Below are 17,795 nucleotides of genomic sequence, written 5' to 3'. Positions count from 1 at the left end.
GGGATTCCAGATCTTGGTCTTTGGTTCTAAGACGAGTGGGTGGGTTGACAGCCTGTCGGAGGAACAGGGAGCAGAAAGGCCACAGCAGAATAAGGGACTGAGGTTGGGTGGTGGAGTTGTTGGTTAAGCGCATGTGAATTCAACACAAGTACAGTGGAAGGTCTGAGATCCTATCTGTGGGAGTGTTCTCTAGTTGGCGTATCTGACGCAGTAGGTGCACACAGAGAGATTGTGATTGGCTGTGCGATGGGCCTGCAGTCCAACGTGGTTTGGAGCCCAGTTGAATTGGATGTGCAAAAGCTTCCCAAATCCTCGTTCTGGGGATAGAGTCTGGGATTGCCAAGTCACGTGAGGCAATGTGTTGAAGTCCAAAATGACAGCTGCGCAAGAAAGAAGTATGTGGGGACAGAGTTAGGGGGCGAGGGTTGGAAAGGGGCCCGTCCAGCCGGAGCGTGCTGGTGGATTTGTGTGTGGTGGCCTTAATGAAGACAGGACACCTGATGTGGTACCTGTGTTATTTATTGAACAATTGGGGTGAAGGGATCAACTTGGGATTGCAGTGTCCAGGCGCAGGGGGTATACTTGTACTCACAGTCCTGTAGCCCATACTGCAGTAGTGTATTCTCTGCTGCTATGAAGTCCCTGCAGGTGAGGCACACCAATTACACCAGAGCCCCCAGGAGGCTGTCCCCAGTCATAATGTTACATTCTGGTGTGTGTGCTGAAGGTGCAGGCCTGTGAGCCTGCCGACTCCATCTTCAGGAGGAGCACGGGGCAGTCCTCTTGCTGCACTCCCCAGCCCGCTTCTCCTAGCTGCACGTTACTCGTGCTTCGCAGGCCCGAGATCTCGCGAGATCGTGTTCCCGCGAGATCTCGCGCCCGGAAGTCCCCACAATGTGTAAGCTGGAAGTGAGAGTGGGATTCAGTTTGTAAGTTCCTTGATTTGGGAGATCCCAGTTGCGTCCCATGCCATGTGACTCCCTCTCTATATGCCCCCCTACCTGTTCCGCATTGAAGGGTGAACATGGAATGTTCTGGATCTGCCACTAAGGGGTGAAGGCGGGGCTGCGCTGCTGCGCATATCCTTGAAATGTACATAAGAAGCTGCCTTGGAATGCGCCATACGGATGCCGCTGCACAGCTCTTGTGCGCAATATGGAGTTTACTGAACAGTTCCCCGTGTTTAATAAGGGAATGCTGCTGCCTGCAGCTGCTGCGTCATCAGTAAAGGGAATCAGCCATTGGGAGCTGGCAGTTCTCGGCTCCGGCTTCCCTGAATTCTGTCCTTGGTCCCTGAGGGGGTCTGGCCCCTGCCTTCAGCATGGCGCCTCTCGGAGAAAGCAACTGCACTCACCCCTGTTACAACGGCTGCTGGAGTCTGAAGGAATCCACCTGGGTTAGGGGGTTGCGTTTTCCATCTATTTGGTAAATACGCCGCTGATGTCAATGCATTGGCCGGTGTCCTCTAAAGGGAATAACCTGTATTGTAGCTGCCGGAAGAAATTGGGCTTCCTCGTGAAATGCTACTTGTCCCTGGATTCTTTTTCACACAGATGTATGAACTGTTTCCATCTTTTATTGAGGGAAAGACTGACCTGAATTGCTGATGTGTGCCATGGTGTGCTTGGATGACAGCAGTGGAGAGAAAACTGAATGGCGTGACTCCCAGCCCCTGGTGTGAGCAGCTGCCCTGGTTTCCTCCCGACTCTTCATGATGACGTTGGGCTCTGTTTTTCCCATCTTCCTTGGCGGGAACTAACACTTGTAGCTAGACTTATGCACATGAAGAGGGAAGTGTGTGTGTGTGCGGGGAGGGAAAAGAGTGGGAGGGGGGTAGCACTGCACAGACAGACTCGGATTGGGCTATTGGGCAATAGGCTAATGCCCGAACCAAAAATGCAAAATGCTGGCGTGGGCCAGTTTTTTGGCCCATGTGGGCCAGTTTGATAAGATACTTCATTATGCGGCTAATAGTTTTGACCAGTGCTATTGAATGAATATTCATTAAAATTCACAATTTGCATAATATTTGATCACTTTTTCATTGGTGCCGAGACAATTTCATGCCCCAGTCCGACCCTGTGCACAGACACAGGTGGCACTGTGCCCACACAGCCCTACAGGTATGCAGTACTGGACTGGCCTACAGAGAACTCTGGAGATTCCCAGTTCGCCTCTGCACCATGGAACTGTTTTGTGAGGGTATTCTTTTTTTCTGCTCCTCTTACTGGGGTTGGGCTCGCTCACGTGGTGTAACATGGGGCCACTTTGAAAAACATTTCCAGGGCCACTATTTACGTTCTAGTGCTCTGTGGGCGCTGTCTGGGACTTCAGTAAATGCCATGCCTCAAGCAAAGTGCCTGAAAGTCATGTCCGCCAGATCTGATCGGGTGCTCATTGTGAAAGGGACATGGCCATGGGGCGTTCACAGTGACTTTACAAAATGGCCTTCAGCTGCATCCTGCGGCACTGCAGGTAATGTTACTTGGTTCAATTTCCTTGAAAAAACCTCAGTTCAAGACACCTTAACAGGTTTAATACAACCAAAAACGCAACCCCCGTCATGCCCTGCTCAGGTCATTTTGTGCTATAATTCACTATGTGTACCAAAATAATAATTCCCTTATTGAAGGAATCTTCATGTTCAGACCCTGCAAATTCTTACAAATCTCACTAGACCTGCAGGGCGAGTTCACTCGTTTACATACTCGACCTAAGAGAAATGCACTTGCCCCAAGGTGACTGCTGACAAAATATTTACCACTGCTTTTTGTAAAATGGTGCATGTCACCATAAGCATATTCAGATTTTCTGCACTGTCAAGCATGCACAGTGAAACCTGTATTTGCCATTTACTGCAAACAAAGTGTGTTTGCAGTAAATGAAAAATAAGTTTCTAACATCCCCATACTCGCCAAAAAGGTTGAGTATCATGCAAATGGTATTCACCCTGCTTAAAAACTACTAGTCAATGCTAGTGGGCTAGTAGATTTTGCAAGCCCTGATGTTATTGACCCATACTAGGGCGTCGGCATTAATGGCAGGTTACTCATTGCTTTATGTCGCTAGAAGCCCATTCATTTCAGCCATCCCGTTGGCCAAGCGCCAGCAAGGTTCGAAAAGTTGTTGCAAAAATGGTTTGCTTGGTGGCATAATACCTCTTATCCAGTCCAGGTGGTGGATTAATAATCTAATACAAATAATGCAGTCCATGCTGGCTTTCGGGTTGCACAGACCAAATGTATTTCACCACATGTACGTTGATACCTTTTACTGCACAACTGAACTGCTGTTGTCCCACTTGCATTTCTATGCCCCAAAATGGAGATCTGAATGCTTTTTTACTTTTTACAATGATAGGTCCTTTTTGTGCCTGTTAATGGGAAACGCGCTCCCATCGCCCATGTGGGTGCTGCTGGGATGCCATACATTAGTGTCTGGGGCACTCTCATAACACTAATGTATGCAAGCGGGTATGCCATGGCATCATGGGTGCTGTCACAAGGCCTGCTGGAAAATTGGCGGTGGCGCAGGCGTGCGATCGAGCACATTGAACACCTGAATCAAGTGCTTCCTCTTCCTTCTTGTGAGACGGCACATGTTTTCTAATTCACGCACAATGAGTGCGTTCAGTCACCCTTTAAAACCACGCTTCCTTTTTCAGGTGTATTACTCTGGAGATAAGGTGGGCATCTCAGCAATGTGTGACCTGGGCACTCCTGGCCTCTGTCTTTTTCCTGTGCCACGTGGACGTTTTGCATGGGAATACATTATCACTTCCGGTTTACGTCATTCCTTTTACTCTGTGGCACTCATGGTAGTGGCTTTCATGTTAAGAATGAGCCTTTGAACCCGTATGAATTGCGCCTTCTGTGCATCTGCTTTTCAGTCAGGTCACTAAAAAGTGTCACAACTTAGATTTCTGGAACAGTCGAGAAACACAGGGCCGAACATTTCTTTCTACCAATTCTGAATACAATCCATCCCATTTGAACACATTTAAAGTTATTTTAATTAAATTTTCCAAAACGTTCTTACATTGGGATTTTGCTAAACAGCTGAGACTTTAGCATTATCACTTGAAATGCGGGGAAGGGAGGGTATTGTGGGACTTCTGGAGTCACCCTCACTACATACGATCGGCAGATCATTTGAACAGTACAATGTATGTATATATTTTTAACAGCCTGCGGTGGACAGTACAATGTTAACGTGACAGGAGGATGTCATATCACCATGTCAAAGATTCCGGGCCCCAGAGAAGCGTTGGAGTCCTGTGATTTGAACTATACGATAAATAAATAATGCATCTTTTCAAGGAACGCTGATACGCCGGACTCATCCTTCATTTTTGGCAACCCAAGTATACAAGCCAACAAATCATGATAAGAAAATATATTATTTTGTTAATCTGTTGATACGTTCAACTAAGACGTGTGCGAGCAAAACAGGTTGGCTCGTTTGCTGAATATGGTCAGCTGCGGTGTATGTCACGCCATGGTGAGCAAACCTTGAATATCACTCTGTAGATTGCATGAAGATCACAACATCTGGCAGATGTATAAGAGTGCCAGGGGACCACTCTGGTGGTGATAGGGTGCGGTACAAATATACTTTAACATTAACATCATTGTGCACGCAACCTTGCTGCTGTACTCACTTGGTTAACTGACCATATGAACGTACGGCAATGACACTTGAGGTTACTTCAATTTCCTTTGACATGTATACCATATATTGACCTTGATGCTCTTCACAGACTGGGTATGAGAAACATAAATACTTATTAGCCTATAATGATGCCTACAGATTTAAGACCAGTGGGAAACTGAGACATGAGTCTTTTCTGTGAGCCGGTAAAAGTGGGTCCTGTACAGTGTCTATTGTCAAGGTTTCGCTGAGAGAAGAGGTGAAAGGTCAGCTGGAATACCCTTCCATTCCGGAAGGAATGCAGCATCATAGTGGAAGAACTTGAGTAATTGTGATTCGGGCAAGGTGAAATTGTCGAGGTATATCACCTCTCCGCCAGCGAGGTAACTTGCCCAAATCCCAAAAGTGCCAATGGTCATGATAGTATGGTTGCAGTGGGCAAGGATAGAAAAGTCCTTCCTGGGGGAGGACTCATCGCTGTCGCCGGAGAAGTAGACATCCCCTCTGGAGTTGTTGATATTCTCCTTGCACCACTGCATCCCATTGCTTGTCACCACAAACACTGGCTCCTGATATTTGTCCAGGAAATAAGCCATAGCCTTGTCCAAATAGCCTTTATCAGCTACCACACCTTTCCAGTATTGGGGCATAATATGGAGATAGTCCCCCCTACGAACATGAACCCCAATGTAAGTCGCATTCTTTCGAGAGCCCTTTAGCTTTTCCAGATAGGCATTGGCCTCCTCCTTGATAAAGTCGTGGAAAGTAAATTCTCGGAGGATCTCCTTTCGTAAGTGGTGGTAGAAGGTCCATGAAAAGGGAACGCCATCTAAATGGACATACTTTCCGCTGATGCTCTTGTATTCCTCAGACATCCAGTTATGCAGCCCATAATGCCTCCAATTTATCCTTTTGATCACACTTTCATGCAGCTGTGGCAAACTGATCTTGAAGATGGGAGCCAAAAAGTTGAACATCTTTGGTCTTATGTAAGCTGGATGCCCGTTGAGTTTAGCCAAGGCATACAACGTTGCATACTCACCCATTTGGTTGCCCAGACGGCCAATGGAACTTATAGTCCAAACCCCGTCACCAAGGGCATTGGTTATGTTTGTTATTGTTTTTGGTCGCTCATAGTTTCTGGTCACTGAATCGGCTGAGCACGCAGGCGTGCATCGACTCTCATAATGGTAGTAATAGGATATGCCAAAGATTCCAAGAACACAGAAAAGAGCGAGTACAGCGCCATTTCTACAGTTGGGCCCAGTCACCCTTAAACACATCTCCCCTCTTCACCAGCCGACCTGTACAAAGAGAAACAAATGAAGCATATTGAGTACTCTTCAGTCAAGAGATGAAACGCTTATTGGTTATCTGGCTTTCTCGAAACTGGTCAACGTTCAATAAGATTAACTTAAACATGGATCACTTTTTTATGAACATTCTAACAACTTTGAAGTGCCTGCCGGTATCATCGTGAGATTTTAGAGGATGGGGAGGACAAGGATTTTTGAGAGGTGAAGACCCAGTGCTATGACCAAAAAAGGAGACATTTCCTTTGATGTTAACTGAAAACAAATTGTAGAAAAACTGGACTTTTTGTTTAAAAAGCGGAAGCAATGGGGAAGATTTCCCCTACTTGATCATTTGGTAGCAACGTGTGAGCAGATAGTCGTTCATTTTGACTCCCTTGGAATGTCCTGGCTCCTAGGAGAATTAGTAGGCGTTTTCTGTGGGATTGGGATGCCTGTACTCAATTCGGTAACATATGGAGGAACATAATCACAGTGACATGAAGCTTGGTAGAAATTAATGAAAACCTGAAGACAGAAAAGGTTCCTGGGAGAGTCAGAGGAATGGAGGTGAGCAGCAGTTTTAGTGTTAAACAAGCATTGGCAAAGCCTATAGTTTTAGCTGATGTACTGGCTTCGGCCAAGTATTGGCATCACATGCCCACACACCCACACAATTTCCAGGTTTTGAAATCAAAAGCATTTGCGAATGGCGCATGCAGACTTAGATAATCATATTGCATCCATAGATAATCATATTGCATCCATGCAAATGAAATTAAAGATACCTTGAATATTGGTGAAAAGGACTTGTGGGATGTTTTAACCCACTCTGCTCTGCCCCGCAGCATCACTATATACTTTTTATAGTTAAGGTTACACAATCTTTCCCAATGCACTGCGCACGTTTGCTGCAGTCTTAGTATCAGATCAATGGGCCTCATTACGAGTCCGGCGGTAACCGAGGCGGTAAAACCACCTGGTTACCGCCGGACTCGTATTAACTTTCCGCCTCCGTGATTCCCGGAATTACCGGGGCATTACAACCCCGGTTTTCCGGGAATCACGGAGGTGGAATGGTGTTAATCCCCATTCCCATTGAGTCCTTTGGGACTCAATGGGAATGGGGATCATGGAAACACCCGCAGCATCTCGTAATGCTGCCGGTGTTTCCTCGTCTGCCTGCAGGCGGGCAGTGTTAAACACGCCAGGTCAAACCTGGCGGGAACATCACCTCCCGCCTGCAGGAGTCGGGATCAGGCGGTCCGGAAACAACGGTGGCGGCGGGTTTACCGCCACCGTTATTTCCAGACCGCCTGATTTGTAATGAGGCCCAATGTCTTGGTTGGTACTGTTTTCTCCTTTAAGTGCCCTTTCCAGTTCTCCCTTGGTTTCCTGCAGGTCCACCAGGATCCCTCCCTGCAAACCTTTAGATTTTGCTATAGCCACTCCTCTCATCACAACTTTGAAGGCCTTCCATAATGTGCCCGCTGAATCTACACTGCCCGTATTCGTCTCAAAGTAGCTAACTATTTCTTCCCTCATGTCCTCCCTAAAATGGGAGTCCCTGAGCGCCTCTGCTCTGAGGCGCCACGTCGGAATTCTTGCTATCGGGGGGCAACATTGCTACCTAAGGAGCAGAGGCGAGTGGTCCGAGAGCACCCTCGCTTTATATTCGACTTGCGTGATCTCTGTCAGTATCTCTGGAGTGACGAAGACATAGGGCCTCATTACAACCTGCTAGGTCCGGACCGGGGTAAATCCGTGACGGCGGTAAAAACGTTTCCGTGTCCGCAAGGTCGCGGAAAGACCGTCCGATTACATGCTGTGGGTCGCGCGCACCACACGGACGCGGAAACGTTGTTACCGCCATCACGGAAAAAGTCACGTAAATGGACATAGCGCTGCCACATGTAGCGCAAAACCCGTGTCCGCCTCCGTCGCCACGGACACGGGACCGGAAATACCATGATCGCCAAAACAGGAAACAGAGAGGCGGCCATCATATAAAAGCGCAATCCATTGCCATCCAGAGTCAGCACAAGCACAATCCATACTGTGAGAAGGCCAAAGGAACCACCAGCATGTCTGCCAGGATTCCAGCTCAGAGGCAGCGCAAACAGCGCTTCAGTGAGGCGGAGTTAACTGTCCTGGTGGAGCATATTGTGGAGAATGCAGAGATGCTGTTCAGCGCCGATCAACGGCGTGCTACACAGCAGCGGAGGAAGGAAGTGTGGGCGGAAGCAGCACGCAAGTGCACCGCTGTGGGCGTGACATTGCGGAGCGTCAAGGACTGCCACAAGCGGTGGGACGACCTCAGGCTGAGGGTACGCAACCTGATATCCACACACCGCCAACGCAGCAGTGGTACAGGCGGAGGACCCCCTTCCTCACTGAGGCTGCAAGCATGGGAGGAGCGTTGCAGCAGTGTCCTCCACCTTGAGGGCATCCATGGGATCGGGGAGGCTGAGGCAGGAGTGAGCCCACCTGCAGATGCTGGTAAGTGGTGAAACCTGAATGCCATATGAGAATATGTAGATGGCAGTACTGTGCCAAAGGACCCATTAACAACCCCCCCGGCAGTGCATGACTGGCCCATAGGACCCATTAACAACCCCCCCCGGCAGTGCATGACTGGCCCATAGGACCCATTAACAACCCCCCCCGGCAGTGCATGACTGGCCCATAGGACCCATTAACAACCCCCCCATCGGCAGTGCATGACTGGCCCATAGGACCCATTAACAACCCCCCCGGCAGTGACTGGCCCATAGGACCCATTAACAACCCCCCCCCCTGGCAGTGCACGACTGGCCCATAGGACCCATTTACAACCCCCCCCGGCAGTGCATGACTGGCCCATAGGACCCATTAACAACCCCCTCCCCCCCGGCAGAGCATGACTGGCCCATAGGACCCATTAACAACCCCCCCCCCCCCCCGGCAGTGCATGACTGGCCCATAGGACACATCATGATCCGTATGGCAACCAACATCAGAAAAATGCATACCCCCAGCAATCAGATGCATGTAACTAACATTATTCAATGTCCAACCTGGATGACGCATGTGATGCACCCATCAGCCACCACCACAACACTAATTGCATTTCCTTTGTGTCCCCACAGCCATATCAAGTGACAGTGACACTGCACAACAGGCCAGGCAATCTGCACCGGCAAGTGCCCAAGCCACCGCCACCACACTAGAGGATGCTGCCGGCAGTTCGGCATCTCTGCCCACATTACCAACTGCAACAGATGTGCCGCCCACCACCACCGACATCCCCACCGTCTCCATACTGCCTGAGGCAAGACAGGTGCCACGGGAACCCATCATGGCCACCCAACACAGAAGGCAGCAGCACTGCAGAGGGGGCGGCCTGTAGAGATAACAGTGCCCCGCAAGAGCACTCTGATACTGGGCCACAGGGGGGGGACGCCCACATTTGAGGACATGGGTTCCTTCCATCAGCTGGAGTTCAGCCCCACCTCACTCAGGAGTCCCATGAGGTCACCCACCCCATCTATGACCAAGCTGAATACCCACATGCAGCGGATGGAGGAGCAGCAGGCTACCCTCACCCAGCTGGTGGAGAGGCAGCTTGAGGAATCTAGGCTGCAGAGGGAGAGCTATAGCACCTCAGTGCGTTGCCTGTCAAGGTTTATTGGACGCTTTGCAAGCACAATAGTCACCCTTGCACGCCATGTGCGGGAGGGTAACGACAACACCTCCAGGCTCGTAGAGGCCATGTTGATTGGGCAACAGGCAAATCTTGCACGGATGCCATTAATACCAGATTCAGTGCCATCAAACACCACCACCCCATCCAGCTCCACTACTGCCGGTCCAAGGAGGTGCTCGAGTAGGCTAACGGGTCCCTCGGGCAAGGTTGCACAGGCACAGAAGCGCACACGGAAGTGATGGCATGTGTGTGGGGCAGTGCAGGACACTCGTGGACTAGAAGGGTGTGAGAGGAGTGGGCACGTTTGGGTGGTGGGGCAGGTAGTTTTGGTGGTTTGAACAATGGGGCCTGGGTGGGGGTGGGTACGTTTGGGTGGTGGGTGGGCTCGGGTGTACAGCTTCCCTAACCAATGCACCTCCTTCCCTGTTGTGTTTACATCAATATATCACCATTTGAAATCAAGACATACATGTGTGGACATTGATCATTTCATTGAGAGTGCAACTAATCATTTATTGTCGTCACCATGTTCGTGCATTGCTGTGAATGTGCTGTGTCTCAAAAGTAAATGCGAATCAGGCCATCCCGTGCTCTCTGGCCATCAAGTGGACCCCCAGGGGGAGGTGGTGCCATCCCATCCCCATCTCCATCCCCATCTCCCTCATCTGCGTCTGGTGGCATTGGGATGTTCCTGCGCAGGCATATATTGTGCAGCATGGCACATACGAGCGTGATTTTACCCGTCTTCACTGGGCTGTACAGCAGTGATCCGCCAGATCTTCTCAGACAGCGAAAACGTGCCTTCAGCAGTCCGAATGTCCTCTCAATCATTCCACGTATGCGGACATGTGCCCTATTGTATGCCTCTTCATGCCTCTTCCTTGGTCTCCGTACAGGTGTCATCATCCATGGCGTGAGTGCTTATCCGGCATCACCTACATGGGATGTAGATGGGGGGGAACATGTCAGTGTTTGTGGCATCATGTACTCATCTGATGCTGTGCAATCTTGTATCATTGTTCTTTCATGCATATGTGCCATGCAGTGTTTGGAGGTGTATATTGGGCATCAGAATGTATGTCGGAAACTGGATATGGGCCAACACATTAACGTGCATGTCTACTGTGCCCTGCGGGTGACATTTGATTGTGAGCATGTCAGGGTGCAGTGCTGTCCACACATGGCAGATCGACTCCACTGTACTGAAGTAGTAAATGCACAACGTCTCATTTACAGGCATCTCGTGCATTTTGAGGGCAGTGTTTCATTTGAGGGTGGGTGTCTGCAGTGGCACAAGGTTCATGGGACAGTGACGGGATGGGCTGTGGCAGGGTGTGCACGGGCACATTGTGGTGACCTGTCATGTCTTCCTTTGTGATGTTTGGTATCCGCTGTGTATTTGGCAGATGGAAGGGGGGGTGATGCATGTGCGGTCACAGCGGCACACCCAATGCTCATTGGCCTGGACACACACACAGCACTTCGACAGGGTTGAAGCATTGTCAGCTCTACTCACCCAATAGCCATGTGCTTTGTCCGGCATAGCGTTCCATGTACCGTGGCAACGTGGAATTCCGCAGTACCATTGAGTCATGGGTTGAGCCTGGGAAACGTGCGCAGCAGTGTGTGATCAGTTGCATGGCATCACATACCATCTGTACATTCAACGAGTGATACTGTTTCCTATTGCGGAACACCAGCTCAATTGCACGAGGTACTGTCAGCTCAAGGTGGGTGCAGTCAACTGCGCCTATGCAATTTGGCATGCCTGCTATGGCATGGAAGGCCAACTTGGTGGCAATGACCTCGGGGAGGGTGCGGGGTAGGGCTATGTGTTCTGACACATGGCGCAACAGGGCATCCAGTACCTGTACCAGGATTTTTGAAAAACAGGGTTGTGATATGCCGTGCAGCTCACCAACCGTGTGTTGATAGGTGCCAGTGGCAAGGAAATGCAGTACTGCCACGACCTTCAGGAGGGGGGGATGGCGGTGGGGGTGTCAATTTGGCTGCTGATGTCGTCCTCAATCATGGCGGTGATGTGGAGTATTGTTGCACGGTCCAGCCGGTATAGTGTGTGGATTTGTCCTGGGGTGAGGTTCCAGGGTGAGGCCCTGATGTGTGGTATTGCTGGCTGCCTACGGGGTAGGGCCGGCTGGACAATGGGGTTTGCTATAGGTGCAGGGTTGGCTGGTTGCCGCCTGCGCCTCTTCCGCCTCCTCCTCCTCCTCTGCGCCATTACTGCCATCATGTGCAGTGCTGCCTGTTGGTTGAGTAGGCCCAGTCCCAGTGCTACTAGAGCTGCTGCCTGAATGGTTCTGTGTTGTGTTGGGCTGGGCTGGGTGTGGCCCTTTTGTAGGCTCCCAGTGGGCTGCTAGGTCCAGCTGGGCTGATTTAGTGCACCTGTGCCCTGATTCAGTTCAGCAGGCAGTGTTTAACGTCATGTTCGCGGTGGCAGCGGTACCGCCACCGTGATCACGGTTTTAACGCCATTTTTCTGGCGGTGTTTCCGTGTCTGCGCTAGTTGTGATGCTCGCGGTGTTTCGTGTTGCCGGTAACGGAGGGGTTTCCGTGCAGACGGACTTAACGGAACACTTATTTCCACGGTGGCGGTTGGGGGTGGTGCTATTTCCAGGGCCGCGGGTCATGATTGGGCGGATGTGGAAACAGTGCCGGAATGGTTTTATCGGCAGTGTTAATTCCGGACCGGAGTACTTGTAATGAGGCCCATAGTCCAGCCTTGTGTGTAGTTGCTGCGGGGCAGAATAATGTGAGTATTGCCTCTCTTGAGGATGGCGCGCCCTCCATACATCTTCTAACCCAAAATCATTCAGCAGCGTCTGTAACGCTTTTGCCGATGGGGCAGGCCTATCCATTTTCTCATCTGACCTGTCCACCCTAGGGTTTAATACGCAATTAAAGTCCCCCCCCAACTCACTGCATTCCCCACACACATGCTTAGATTGTTACACAGCGTTTTAAAATATGCCACAGCATTTTGGTTCGGGGCATACGTATTTACAATACTTATTTCCCTATTTTCCACCAATCCCCTCACCACGACCATCCTCCCGTCCGTCTCCACCAGCGTCTGTAACAGCTGAAATGGGATGTGTGGCGCCACCCAGATGATCACTCCCCTGGCATAAGTCGAATATGGCGAACCCACCACCATTCCCCTCCATTTCCTCCTGATCATCTCCATCTTATCTTGCGTCCGGTGCGTCTCTTGCAATAAGGCAATATCCATCTTTCGTCTCCGTAGGTATAGCATAACCTTATTTCTCTTCAGGTAACTATTGAGCCCCTTGATGCTGATGTTCCAAGTGACTATTTTAGAATCCCCCATGGCATGTCAGAGTCTCTCTTCCCCCCACCCGCCTATGCAGTCCAACTCCAGTTGCTTAACTCGTCTATATAGGCTCATACCCCAACTTGAACTCCCTCTAACTATAAACACAACAAGCCCTCCCACCTCCCTACTCTTCCCCAACAACACCCTCCCCAACTGTTGTCCAGCTCCATCCCTGGATCTCAGGCACCCCCGCATCTAGCCCTTTCTGGCAAAAGCCTGTACTCGCGGCTCAGCAGGGTGAAGTCGCCCTAGTGGCCGCCTTACTACTAACTCTCGGGGGTAGGTTGCCTCCATCCTGTTGCTCCTGTTTGTTCCAAATTTGCTACGCATAGTGCTGCCCAGTTCACTTGTGCATTTTATTCACTATATTCCAGTCCAACAGGGTCATAGAGTCCAAAAGCTACATAATACCGATCAAATGTTCCAAAGCTTCCTACTAGGACTCCCCCCGCCCCCCCGCTTATCCCCACAGTGTTCACGATACATTCTCCTCACTTATCATGCTCCGGGCGATCTTGCTCCTCATCTCGCTCCGGACAGCCCTGCAAGTCCATCCATGACGCTGCTTCCTCTGGGGTATCAAAAAAGAGCGCTGTGCTTTTGTGCAAGACTTTTAGCTTCGCAGGGTACAAAAGCATGTACTTGATACCAGCCGTACGCAGTCTCCTCTTGACCGCCCACTTATCTATGCTGCGGTTTTTGCACCAGCATAGTATAGTCAGGGTATGCCGTGATGTTGGTGGATGCTCTTTCTATCGTTCCGCCTTCACGAAAATACTTCAGGATCTTCTCTCTGTCTTTAAAGTTCAGAATTTTCACAATTATTGGCCGCGGTGGGGCCTCAGGCCGTGTTTTCCTCATCAGGGCCCAATGTGCACGTTCAACTGTGAACCCTTGTGAGAGCTTGTCTGCCCCTATCTCTTTCAGGATCATGTTCTCCACATAGACCGTGGGGTCTTGGCCCTCTTCTCCCTCCGGCAGGCCGACCACCCGGATGTTGTTCTGTCTTGCCCTTCCTTCCGCTTCTTCCACTCGGTTTTCAAGGTTAGCAACCTGCTGTTTTAGTACGTGGACCTCTTTTGCATTATTTGTGCTGACATTTGTGTTAGTCTTCACCGCGCTCTCCAGGCCACTTGTCCTTTCTGCCAGCGCCCTAACGTCTTGTCGCAGCAGGGTGACTTCGATTCCTACTGCATCAATTTTGTTCTCCAAGGCCGTCCTTAGATCCGCCATTGCTGTACCCCACTTATCGCTCAGTTCTGTTATTGCTGCTAGGACCTGATGGTTTTCTCCTGGGGTACCATCCACGGAGGCCGCTACTGCACTTTGTGCCGGGGTCGAGGGGGTCCGCTCTGCCTTTGCAAAGGTCTCCATTGTAGGTGGTTTGCTCTTGGCCCTCACCCCTTTCACTGACATCATGCAATCCTTCCTACGTTTCTGTTTCCAGCTCTTCAGTGTTGTTGTGACTTCACCAGTTCAGTCAGGCGCTGGAGTGTCTTCCTCAATGGGCTGCGTTGTGTGGTGGCGTGAAAAGTAGCGTTTCGAGTGGGCTTTGTCCTCCCACGTCCCTCCTCTGACTTCTGTAGTCAATGTCCCATTAGCGTGTGTCTGGAAGCCAATAAGTGCACCCTACTTGCCTCTACCACTGTGCCTCAGACCTCCGTGGAGTTCGGTGCTATATATATTCACCTTAAAGGGAAACTTTCCCGCAGCATCTGCATTTAGCCTGCTTGATTCCTTACTTCTTATTTGCCGTCGTCCAGCGACTGTCTAGGGCAAATTGGGTTCTGACTCCTTTCACTGTTTACTGGCTGTGTCCCGACAATTTGTCTTCTGCACTGCTCTTCTTTTACTGCATCCTCAGCCGACTTCCGCTTCTAGCCTCAATTATTAGTTTATCTTTGGCCTTTGTATGAGCCCAGGTAACCTCGATCAGTGCAATGCCTCGTTTTGTGCTTTGGTTTAGTTACAGTCTGTAGTTTTCCATGTGATGGGCAGGATTCCTTTTGTTTTTGTGCTCAAACCAGCTCTCCCCTCCACATAGCACGATCCAACATGCTGCACTATTCTCCTAGTAGGCGCTTCCCAGTCACTCGCCCACTACTTTCTTTCCCGCCACAGCTTGCATTCACCGCATCGGGTTATGTGTCTTGCAGTGTCCTCATGGGCTTCCTAGTTCTGATATCCGTCTTGCTTGTTTCAACAGTATCGTGTTCTGTTACTGTACAGCGTGCAGCACCTTTGAGGGGGAATGTGCAGCTCTGCCCTCCCTTTCTGATGAGCTTTGTGCTATTCGACCACAAGGGGGGGTGAGGGTCCGTCCTTATCCAGCCCTATCTCCCGATGGCCATTCCCCACTCCTTATTATACTAGCCTCTCTTCAGGCTTTTGTTTAAATATTGCTGGTTTCCTGTGCCAGTCATTATATAGTGTCCCCTCCTGTGCTGGTCCTGGGTCGGCTTACGGCTGCTTGGCGGTCGCGTAATGTGCAGGATTCCAGCTGCTTCTCACTCCAGAGGAGCCTGATCCAACTCCCCTGCCCTCAAGCAGCTCCTTGCGCACCTCCTCCATCCTGCGTGCAGTCCCGTGTCAATTTCATCTGGATGCCCTTTCACTCGCGTGATACGGTCCTTTGTATCAGCCAAACAGTTCTGAAAGCATATATATTCCCGATTGAGTGCCCTTTATTTTCCACTTGCCGCAATTAACTAGATATGCCATATGTGTTATATCTTTCCGCGGCTGATCCTTTTCCCAACGCTGCAGGTACGGCTTGCGAACCGTAGGTTCCTGACACACTATCAGCCTCGCGGGTGTCTCGCGGGTGTCCCGCTATCAGTTATACGTGCCCTGCGCGTGTGCGCCCTGCCGTTCTACTCTTCTCTTGGGGGGGCACTCACTGCACGTTTCCGCGTCTACCGGTCTCCGCAGGGGCGGGGTCCGCAGTTCTCTTCATGCACGCACGGCAACGAGCCACCATACGCTCTGCTTGCCGTGTCGTGCAGTCTCCAGCCTCCTTTGTCCGCCTCGAGATTTCGGGCTCGCCATCCGCTTCTGCCTGCAGGCCCGTGTGCCTTTAATATCACAGCCGCACGGCAGCACTTCTATTTGCTGCAGTTTGTATGTTGTACCTCCGTCAGCAGCCCGTTTTATTTTCATTACTGATCTCGTCGCGGGTCTCTTTGTCCTAGGGTCACCGCCATCTTGTTGTAGTTGCCGGCGCCCTCGGTCTGGGGCATAAAGTGATGGATCTTCCGTTCGCCTGGCTCGATTTATTAATGGATAGGTGCTTCTTCCCATCGCCTTCCCACGTGCATACTGCTATTTAGGTACGGTTATCTTCTGCCAGACAGCTCATGCTTTCCTGGATCATTTGACCGATCTTGGAGCTTTGTAGAGATGCAGCCTACTCCATGGTTGCCAAGCCACGCCCACCCTGCGGCATCACTGTGTGCTGGTGGCACCAGAATCAGCAAAATGGCAGCAAAAGACCTATGCGTGCCAAAACCTATGAAAATTGCGCTTTGAAACCGGAAAAGATGGCTGCCAAATCTACTTTGCCTGTTGTCAGTAGTGGAAAGGAGACCTCACTGCTGGAACATGTTACTGTGCTGCCTACCATGGAAAAATTGGAAACTGCATGAAAGGCAGTGCTTTATTGAAAGAAACCTGGAAATTGCTCTGAAATCCCTTTTTCTTAGTTGCTGAAAATACCAATTACCGGTCCAAAACACCACAAAACATCCAATATCTTTGCTGGGTGTTACCCGTCACTTCATTTAAGGAATCAATATGAACACACAATGTCAGGAAAAGTGGAATCTATCATCAAAATATCCACAGTAAAAAGTGTGCTTGCCTGTGACAATCTGTTAAAATATGGGCGCAGTACCCGCAGCCTCCTGTATCACAGCAGTCAGCAATTGCATCAGAAGCTTAAACTATGCAATTGAAATCAAATGTTCGGAATCAAGTGAGCTGTCATTAAGAGGAACATAGGTTGTAACTATTTAATCTCCATGATTTAGAGACTGGAATCAGAGTTCTAGCTGCTTGATTAAAAATTGCAAGTTGTATTTTAAATTAAGAAAAATGTTATAAATTGACAGTGAATTTAGCTGAACTCAGAGTCACCAGACTAGTTCCCCCAAGCTTCTCCCAACAAGGCATCTCTCCTGCTTCCCACAAAGGCCAGGAACTTACACCTTTGTGTTGATTAAATCAGGGGAGGAGATTTTGGGCTGCTCCTGCGAGAGACAATGGACCTTCCTTGGCTGAAAGGATATGCACATTGTAAAGTGTCAAAGTGACCTCAGCCAGGAGGTAGAGGGCGGAGATTGCTCTTGAGCTGCAAGATGGAGATGGAGGCGGAGACAGACACTTTTGTTGATTCATAAAGGACAGAAAGCATATTTTTGAAAAAGACTGATAAAGGACTGTGCAAATTTGTAAAAATTATAGAATTAACAGCATTGTTAATGTGATTTTTTTTTGTGCACATTTTAAAAGGAGCCAGAACTCTGTGCGACGTTCTGAGAAGGCACAGTGAAAATTCTGGTTTTGTAGCAATTGTATTTATGTCAGAAGCATGAAACCTCATATGATTATGCCCAGATTTCATGCGCACATATGTACAAAACTTTGGACAGATTAGACATTGTGTCCCGGACAAAGTGCGAAAATCTGTCAAATCCAGACCCAAGATCTCACCGCAATGAGGCTTGAAAGAGGGTTTGCCCCACAAATTATGTGATCTATGTATGTTATTGGTATAATGACTTACACATGTAAACATGTATTATATCAAAAATAG

The 17,795-nt window shown here is 49.8% G+C and overlaps 1 protein-coding gene across 1 annotated transcript in view; it reads right to left on the bottom strand.

The window, feature by feature from the left end:
- Window positions 1-3,994: 3,994 nt before the first annotated feature.
- LOC138527157 (galactoside alpha-(1,2)-fucosyltransferase 2-like) overlaps window positions 3,995-17,795 on the bottom strand; it is a 107,289-nt gene continuing 93,488 nt past the window's right edge. The window contains exon 4 of the mRNA XM_069638265.1: window positions 3,995-5,954. Within this exon, the coding sequence (XP_069494366.1) occupies window positions 4,887-5,933 (1,047 nt within the window). The 5' untranslated portion in view covers window positions 5,934-5,954 and the 3' untranslated portion in view covers window positions 3,995-4,886. The remainder of the gene's footprint in view (window positions 5,955-17,795) is intronic.

The sequence above is a fragment of the Ambystoma mexicanum genome, chromosome 1q (assembly GCF_040938575.1).
Source record: "Ambystoma mexicanum isolate Mex_15411 chromosome 1q, UKY_AmexF1_1, whole genome shotgun sequence".
In the NCBI taxonomy this organism is placed as follows: Eukaryota; Metazoa; Chordata; class Amphibia; order Caudata; family Ambystomatidae; genus Ambystoma; species Ambystoma mexicanum.
The sequence above is the reverse complement of the archived record's forward strand: the minus strand, read 5'-3'. Positions and strand labels throughout refer to the sequence as shown.